At 39.6% G+C, this 10,000-nt stretch overlaps 1 protein-coding gene across 7 annotated transcripts in view; it reads left to right on the top strand.

Moving 5' to 3' along the window:
• COMMD10 (COMM domain containing 10) overlaps nucleotides 1-2,602 on the top strand; it is a 107,949-nt gene extending 105,347 nt beyond the window's left edge. For all 7 annotated transcript variants that reach the window (XR_015060815.1, XR_015060817.1, XR_015060816.1 and 4 more), the window contains one exon: nucleotides 1,494-2,602. Coding sequence is in view for 2 of the 7 variants with exons in the window: in XM_085891510.1 (XP_085747636.1) it covers nucleotides 1,494-1,532 (39 nt within the window). In the remaining 5 variants the exon portion in view is untranslated. The remainder of the gene's footprint in view (nucleotides 1-1,493) is intronic.
• Nucleotides 2,603-10,000: the final 7,398 nt, after the last annotated feature.

Below are 10,000 nucleotides of genomic sequence, written 5' to 3'. Positions count from 1 at the left end.
AAAGTCTGTGTTGCCCAGCGACAGCCCCAAAACCTGAAGGATCTGGAGAAGATCTGTATGGAGGAGTGGGCCAAAATCCCTGCTGCAGTCTGTGCAAACCTGGTTAAGAACTCAAGGAAACGTCTGATCTTTGTAATTGCAAACAAAGGTTTCTGTACCACATATTAAGTTCTGTTTTTCTGATGTATCAAATACTTATTTCATGCAATAAAATGCAAATTAATTATTTTAAAATCATAAAATGTGATTTTCGGGATTTTTGTTTTAGATTCCGTCTTTCACAGTTGAAGTGTACCTATGATAAAAATTACAGACCTCTACGTGTTTTGTAAGTCGGAAAACCTGCAAAATCGGCAGTGTCTCAAAGACTTGTTCTCCCCACTGTATGTGTGTATGTATATATGTATGTATATATGTATGTATATATATATATATATATATATATATATATATATATATATATATATATATATATATATATATATATATATATATGTATATGTGTATATATATATATATATATATATATATATGTATATGTGTATATATATATATATATATGTATATGTGTATATATATATATATATATATATATATATATATATATATATATATGTATATATTTGTGTATATCACACACACACACACACACACACACACACACACACACACACACACACACACACACACACACACACACACACACACACACACACACACAAACTGCCTTTATTATAAACTAGCATAACCCGCGCTCTGCACGACATGTTGGGGTGGGTGTGTTTGAGAAAGGAACTGATGCAGAGTATCAGTCGTAATTTTACTTTTATGCAGTAAGTGGAATACGATTTCACTGTTTCAGAACCATTTTATTTACTTTTTTTTGCACCATGCACCTCATACGGTCTTTGAGATAATGTAAGCCGAATATCACGTTACTCGAGCGCAGAACAAAGTCGAAGATAGCGCGACACAAAACCACAAACTCGGAAATAATATATAAGATTTGAGTGAGTATGCTAAATATTCTTTTAAAAGTGTATCGATGGGTGTGATTGAACTTGCATGAGTTGGTGCATTTTTAATCCACTGTGGTTTATCCCTTTTTCATACATTGGGGGAAGTTTGTGCATAAAATAATGTGATGAATGTAATTCCATTTTTGTAAGGGACCTGGTGATGTATTTTCTTTTTCGTGATTATGTTTTTTATTTCTATCTCGCTAAACATAGTTGTCAGATCGTCTCTGTTTAATACTCCACTTACATTCTTCTGAGTAGATCAGAGCTTTAACGAGAGTATTTAAAGGAAGCACTATGAAGCTTAAAACACTCACACACCATTTTAGAAATGATTAAAGGTTGCCACTTTGTTCGTTTCACTTTGTATGCACACCTTGATTTTTATTCTTCATTCTTCCCTTCCTCATCCCTCCTCTCCCTCCTCTCCCTCCCATATCCATATCGATCCCCTCTCTCTCTCTCTGGATATAGCTTGAAGTGATCCAGTCACAGCTGGATATGCTGGTGTGAAAAGCTGAGAATTTGAGGAATACGAGTCAGTGTTAACAGAGTTTTTGGGAAATGTCAGAGGAAGATGAGGCATTGGAAGAGGTGGGCAGTTGGTTGAATATGCATGGTAGTTGCAATGAAGGACACATTCCTGGAGGAGGAGGGGGTGGATAAGTTGGTTTGATGATCAGGAAACAAGTTTTGAATGAATGACACCGATCTGGTGTTCTGTGAGAATGGGAATCGTAGATGAATGTTGCTGTTTGGCATCCTTGGGGGGCAAAGGTCAACATCGAGAAACATTAAAGTCTGAAACATTAAAGTCTTGTCCCAACGAGTCCTCTCTGCGAAAATTCAATTGAAGCCTTTGGCAACAGCAGCCTTTGTTCTCGAGTTAATCTTTCTATTGTAATAGCTCACCCGTTCATCGCACACCCTCACACCGCCAGTGCACCTGTTCTGAGTTAGCATGTCTGAAGCACTTTACCTTGACTTTCTGAAACGATTATTAAGCCATGCCGTGTGTATTCCTTTCTCCTCATCCTCATTGCCATCCTCCTGATATTTACATATTCCTAGTAATTTCTTTGTTTATTGAGAATTTTGTACAACTTGATGTGTATGGTGAGTTTTGCATCTCAACAACCTCTTATGATCCCAGGGGTCTTGTTTGTAACAGAAACGCTTTCAATTCGCAAGTGAAATGAAATGTGTTTGTTCTTAAGATGAGTTATCTTGCCTGAAGTTTTTGTTAATTAAGGGGGGGGGGGGTGAGTTGGTTATGTCATGCAAATTAACTTTTTGACCAAAATTGCATTTGTTTGCATTGAGTGCACTTGATGTCTCACTCATTGGACTGATTTGTTGATACATTTTAAAATTTTTAGCTCGCCTGTTCGAAGAACAGAGAGCTATAGAGATACCTCCAGTGTGAGCGTCAGCGTGAGCTTGAGCGTGAGCGTGAAAATGTTAAATTTTTTGTATTACGGAAAAACTCCTCGATGGATTTCGACGAAATTTGGTGGGGTGGGGGGGTGTTAGGTATGGTCCAAGGATCATGCCATTAGATTTTGGACTTGGTCCCCCCCCCCCCAAGAAATTTTAGAGAATTTTTTTTTTTTTGCATTTCTACATGTTTTAAGTGATTTCCAACCCCTCCCCCCCCAAAAAAAAAATTTAGAGAAAAAATTTTTTGCAAATTTTTTTTCGACAATTTCGATTTCTTTTTTTTGCATTTCGACACATTTTTAAGTGATTTCCAACCCCCCCCAAAAAAAATTGTTAGAGAAATTTTTTTTTGCATTTCTACATGTTTTATGTGATTTCCAACCCCCCCCCCCAAAAAAAAATTGTTAGAAAAAAAAAATTTTTGCAACTTTTTTTTCAACAAAATTTCAATTTTTTTTTGCATTTTTACATGTTTTAAGTGATTAGGATTTCGACGAAAATTGGTGGGGGGGGTTATGTATGGTCCAAGGATGATGCCATTAGATTTTGGACTTGGTCCCCTCCCCCCAAAAAAAATTGTTAGAGAAAATTATTATTTTTTTTTTTTGCAATTCTACATGTTTTAAGTGATTTCCAACCCCCCCCCCCCAAAAAAAAATTGCTAGAGAATTATAAAAAATATTAACTATTAGACTCGTCTTTGAAAAACGATAAATGTATAAACAGGCTAGCATTGGGTGGCTTTGACACCAACTCTGGTTATTATAATACAGCTAACAAATGATGAGTGAGCTGGGCTGACCTGTGTTCCAATTTATATGTCACTCTGTTTGAACTTCGAGAAATACAATGGGTTTCTTCTCATGCTCTGGTTTTCACTTTATCGCTTCCATTTCTATAACCTTAGCTAATTGGGAACGTGATTCATCACAGGCAGTGGTTTTTATTACAGCGCATGTGCTGTATACAATTGCACCGAGTTTGAAATGTCCCCGCCGGCGTCTACCACGTCTCCCACGTCTCCGGTGTCCCCCCCCCCCCTCCACGTGCCTCAAGACAGCCAATGACGGCCGTCCGGTAGATGCAGTGCGTAACCTCAACGGAAATGGCGACAATTGACGGAAATATCCAAGTATTTCAATGGAAATCTGTGAAACGAATGATATATATATATATATATATATATATATATATATATATATATATATATATATATATATATATATATATATATATATATATATATATATGAAAACCATTTAATTTATTGCTTGACGGAAAAAAATGAAGAAACGCGCCCCTCATGTACAAACCAACGAAAGACGTCATTTCCACCCACCATCGCATTTCGCGCCGATCGCTGAATGCTGAAAGCTAAGTTCTTCTTCTGCTATCATTCTTTTGTGGCCTCCTGCCATGCTGTATCGAACGATTTCATTCCTTCTGTTATATATATATATATATATATATATATATATATATATATATATATATATATATATATATATATATATATATATATATATATATATATATATATATATATATATATATATATATATATATATATATATATATATATATATATAGATGCTTATCACAATAATAAGATTTTTACATTTCAAATATTAAGTACGCTTTTTAATTGTTTTTCAACTCAAAAAGCATAAATTGCATATTTTAACATTAGTGTACTCATTTGCTTCATCATAAGCGCTGTATTGAAGGATTTCACTTGTTTTTCATTGTGTTTAAAACAGGCTTTGGCCAAACTTGTAACATAGTGTAGTAGATAGTAGAAAAATCATGCAAATTAGGATACAAGCATCAAATTTGTCATTTCTGTTCTGCAGGGCTTTCTGATCAAATCTGCCTGATTGGCCATTCGAAAATCCAAATTTTGAAAAATTAGAAAAAAAAAACTTCAAAAACATTTGAAGTCACAGCTGGCTGAAATTCTTCAAGTGCAAGTGAACATCCCAGACAGAGAACCAAGGGGAGATGCAGTCATCATTGATGACTATGCTAAAGAAGACATCATCCCAAAGGTGGAATCCTATGGTGCCAGGTACGTAGTGTTTTGGTGGACGTAGTGTTTGATGTGTACAAGAAGTCAAGTCTGAAGTCCGAGGCAAGGTCGAAAAGGGGGAAAGGAATCAGAAGAAGAGTGACAGGAACCAGTAAGACCCCAAGTAACTGGAGAAGCTTTCTTCAAGATGACAGCAACAAGACTGAGCCGTTTCACTTCCTTGCGGAAAAGATGTGTGAAGCACAGACGACAAGCACAGCCATTGTCACAAAAGGAGAAGATGCCATAAGCAACACAAGGAAGTCACTGGATGCTGCGTCTCCATATTGTCATGAAGAAGCTGACACTCGAATATTTGTACAAGCCAGGGATGCAACGACGGATGGGAGCAAGTCCATTATCATTAAGGCTAATGACACTGACGTACTAGTCATAGCAATATCTGTACTGCCATCCTTACAGGAACTAGGTCTTGAGAACATGTGGATTGCCTTTGGCCAAGGAGCTAAGGTGCGATGGATTCCAGTCCATGAGGTAGTTTCTAAAATAGGGCCTGAGAAAGCTAGAGGTATCCCATACTTCCATGCGTTCACTGGATGTGACGTCGTGTCTGCCTTCTGCAGTAAAGGGAAGAAAACTGCATGGCAGACTTGGAAGGTCTTTGATGATGTTTCTGAAACATTCACCAATCTCAGCTTGCATCCAACATTGATTCGTGATCTTGAATATTTTGAAGTTTTTTTTTTTTTTTCAAAATTTGGATTTTCAAATGGCCAATCAGGCAGATTTGATTAGAATCCCCTGGAGAACAAATATGCCAAATTTGATGTTTGTATCATCATTTGCATGATTCCTCTTAAAAATTGCTGTTATCTGCCCCACTAACAGAAATAATAGCACCTTGGCGGCCAAGTAAATCCAGTGTCTTAAAATCTCAACTACTTGTCATCTCTTGTTGGCTTTGCCTGCCAACTGTAGTAACCAAAGTTTGATATGGGGGGAATTAGATGTGAAGATTTGTTCCTGGACTGGGTGCAGTGTTTTATTTTGTACAAAATTTCAAAATGGTCTCCTTTCACAAACACCCGATGATGTAATCTCAAGGCAAATATAGTTCATCACAGTGCCAAAGTTGTGGCCCACGGATCATCTTGGTGTTTCGTATGTGAGAAGACTTCTGCAATGGACTACTCATTCAATGTTTTGAGGTTAAAGGTCCCATGACACTCAAAAGTACTGAAATTGCATATATATATATATATATATATATATATATATATATATATATATATATATATATATATATATATATATATATATATATATATATATATATACATGTCCTATAGGAGTTTTACATCGTGATTTCTGATCTGACAATGTTTTTTTCACAATACTCGTTCTGTAAAATGTAAAATAAAAAAACAAACCTCTTCGGGAACGCCCCTAAAAATTCTGCCGAAATCCACTGAAGGAGGCGTAACCCACATGACGTCATCTCCAGAACAACAAAGAGTGCACGTAAATTATTCGGGTTGGTGGTCTATGTGATTGTATTGGCTTCCTGTGTTTCCACATTCGATTGGTCGACTCAAACGCTTCGTTCATTTCTGCTTTAAAAAAAATGAAACATTTGGTTTTGAATAATGGATGACATGGACTTTGATGTGTCTGGTAGCGACAGTGAGTGTGTGAGAAATGAAGGATTTTGGTCTGAATCAGATGGAGAATTGTCGGATAACGTAGTCGTAGGAGGTGAAGTTCAGGCAGCTGGAAATGGTATACGGCCTTACCAGTTCGAGCCTGAAGCAGGACAAGCAGAGGAAACTGGCGATGAAATTCCCAGAGTTCATGATGATCGGGAGGACATTGAAGGAAGACTTGGCAAGAACAACTGGTAAGACTAAATCCTATTCGTAATTCAATAATGTAAATTCGACTTGCAAACTACTCGATATCAGAAATATTTTAGTGAGGTGACGTGACCAGCGCAGCGGACATGTTGCACCGCGGCGAATGAATCGCAAGCAAGGCCAGCGCATGTCATCGGCCGCATCTCTCCGCGCATAAAACGAAGCAATCTCGCTGTCCGGATACGATGAAAACTTGTGTGCAGAACACACCTTGCGACACAATTGTCTAGAGTAGTCTGATAAATCTGACGTTCTGTTGCATTTTTATTTATTTTATTCCTACTGTCGTCATGTTGCACCAGTAGAAAACAATGAAAAAAAGAGAATAATAAGTAAAAGCTACAGCACGTCAGCTTTATTGGCCTAGTCAGACGGACGACGGATTTATCGGCCTAGTCGGACATACGACGGATTTATCGGACTAGTCTAGACTCTAGAGTTGACAAGTAACTTGTATTAGCATGCACACAATGTATAAGTCAATGTGTAAGAGTCCCGAGGCTATGAGGCCGTGTAATAGGACAGATAAATTTGTCTTTCATAGTTGTGCCAACATATTTTTCCCTGTTCATTTATTACAGCATTTTGGCTAAATGTTAATAAATAGCAAGCCAATGGAAGCAGTACCTTCACTTTAGAATAAACCCATGTATGTCGAGTGCAGCCATACCTGGCTTGCATGTATATGGAATCGTACCTATCCCAGCAGGCTGGTTTCAACGAACAATTCAATAAGCTGCAAAATGTGGGTGCAGGTTTTTCACATCGTTTGATTTTAAAATTATCTCCTTGCGCCTTGAAATGATGCAACATTAATCTTTAGTATTTTACTTGTATGTCCCTGTAAGTTTCTTTTTTAATGAAAAGGTTCAACAGTCACATTTTATATTTTGTGGACATGGTATAGCCCTTTATTGTGCATGCATGTATTGGATTTGTATACGACTATGACAAGGTAGTAAAGGGATAAATAATTGCCTCGTGATTGTTGTGCATACACGGCTCAGAAGCAGAATTTCTTTTCCGTGAAACAATCACAGGAATTAAGACGATCAGTGAGATAGCAAATACATGTGCACAATGCATTTGTACGTACTTTATATGCTGCACGACGTCTCATCAATCGACTCTGAGCGAGTCGCGTTCTGGAGATGACGTCAACAGTCATGTGACCTGAGGTTCGCTGAACTCAACTTTTTTGAGGGGTGGGGCATAGCAAGTTGTGAAAAGCACTAAACATGTTCGAAATATTGGTCTAATTATGCCATTGTTGATTTTAAAAAAGAAACATGGGTGATTTCTTCACTAGGAAGGTCAAGTAAACATATAAATAACCAGAAAATTTTGAGTGTCATGGGACGTTTAAAGTAGCAACTTGTATCATTGTGAACCATGGATATAGGGTAGGAGAGAAGGGAAGTGACATGTAAGAGGGGTGGAAGAGGAGGGCGGTATCTGAGCTGGAGAAAGGACATCCGCAAGAGAGGGTTGCATGGAGCCTGAGGAGGGGTGTGTGATGGTGAGAGGAGGTGAAATGATTAGGGAATAGGGTTGAGGAGCAGTCATAGAAGAAAGGGTAAGGGCAGTGTTAAAGGAGGGTAAGATGAGCTGAGGGGTGGAAGAAGTGAGGGAAAGGATGGATGAGAAGTCAGGAAGGGACCATCCATCCATCCATTGGGACCATCGTCTGTGCAGAGCGTTGGTGCTGCTTAAGTCGTCTCCTTGGCTATTGGACACAATCCTGGATGGGTCGCCACTCCGACACAGTGTACCAGCAAGCTGGCACTCATTTTGCCGACCTCGAAAGGATGACAGGCAGAGTCAACCCCACCTGGTATTAATTCAACAGTTGACTGGGATTTGAAGTCAGGATCCTTGGATCCGAAGCCCACCACCCTAAACATTAAGCCAACATCAGGCTTAAGGGACACCCAGAAGCGTGTTAAGAAGGGTAAGTAACAGGGGATGGGAGGAGAGGGAGTTATTGTGGAGATGGGGGATGAAAGGAGGAGAGGAAAGTGGGATGAGTAGAATTTAAGGTAGTGATAGGAGAATCGGGGAATGATGATCATTAGGTCGAGGAAATGCAGTGATAGGAGAGGGGGTGCGGGGAGGACGAGCAGTGATGCAGGAGGGTAAAGTATAATGAGGAAGTGGGATGAGGATAAGTGGAAGTGATGTGGAGGGGCTGTGATATGGGAAGAGAGGTTGTGAGGGGAGTAGAAAGGGCCATGTCAATGGGAGAAGGAGAAGAGAGCAATGGGGGAGGAATGGTTAAGAGCACAAGAAATGGAATAAGAGGATGCGGTGAGGGCAGAGGAAGATGTTGGTGGAAGAGGTGAAATGGCAGAACGTGGAGAGAAGGAAGCGGGCAGTGATAAAGAAGGAGAGGGTGGATGGGTAATCGTAAAAAAAAAGGGGGCAGCACGAGTGAAGGGATGAGGTGGTGGCAAACAAGGGACAACCTCAATGGAGGGGCAAAGTTGGATTAAGAGATGATGGGTTGGTAACGAAGGAGGTAAATTGGAGGAAGTGGTGGAAGAGACGAGGATAATGGGCAAAGAGCAGGACTATCATGAGGAGAATGAGATTAAACTCGTAGACTTGATGAACATTGTGTTCAATCCCATAACACCTGAGGTAGGTGGTAGTTTTACCGATTGTACATTACATCCAAGTGCGTGCTCCAGTTGTCTTGATTTATTGTGGATTAAAGTTGTAATTAGAACAATGTTGTTACATTGGAGGGGGTATGAATTGGGTAGCATGTTATGTTAGCATGGTCCGTGTGTTCATGTCGGCTCGATTATTTTTTTTTTGTAACCAGGGACCAATTTGAGTGAAGTTGTCCGATTCTCATGTTTGCTGTGAGGGGCGGTATAGACCTCAACAAAGCCCATGAGGGTTCAAGAGGTGCCATGATGCCAGCTGGCCCATGTGATGTCACTGCAGGGGAAACTTCCTGCTGCATGAGTGGAAGAGCCGGTCTGTGGGGAGGGACACTCGGGTGCTGTGGGTGTGACCGCATGGGAGGTGTTAAAAGAGGCCGCACACAGGACAGGCAGTCAGTTGAGGTCAGAATACAGTGGGAGGTGAGCTGGTGAGGTGAAAGAAGATGGCAACCTGCTAGAGTTGGGGCAGTGAGAGCTGGGAGCTAGCTCTCACTTCTTTGCCTCTGCTGGGTGCCGCCTCTTTGGGCTGGTCCGTGTTGTTCATTCAAGAGACATGCTTGCGCTGTGGCTGTTTCGATCCCCTTATCCTTTGAAAGACCTTTCTGCCCCCCCCTTATGAAGGAATGTTTGTGTGATTGTGGCACCATAGGTCCACTATTTTGTATGAAGCGCATTTTGGTTTATCGAGTACTGTGTGCATGTATTTAGCTTTATTCATTGTTTCGGCCTGACTTTTGTCTCAGGGTTCTCCGTTCTTCTTGTTTTGTGGTGTTTTTCTCAAATAAACTGTTATTCCGTAAGTAATACACGTGTCAACTTTACCTGATAATCTTATATTGTTGCGGAAATGGCCCTTAGTGTGTTATTAAATATAAGATTAGCCCAGATTTCCTCTTAAATGCATGTTTAGCCAGGTTGTTCGGTATT

Source organism: Eptatretus burgeri, chromosome 8 (genome assembly GCF_056783735.1).
Source record: "Eptatretus burgeri isolate ZD-2024b chromosome 8, Ebu_testis_v1, whole genome shotgun sequence".
Lineage (NCBI taxonomy): Eukaryota > Metazoa > Chordata > Myxini > Myxiniformes > Myxinidae > Eptatretus > Eptatretus burgeri.
Note: the sequence above shows the minus strand (reverse complement) of the source record. Positions and strands in the feature narration are given on the sequence as shown.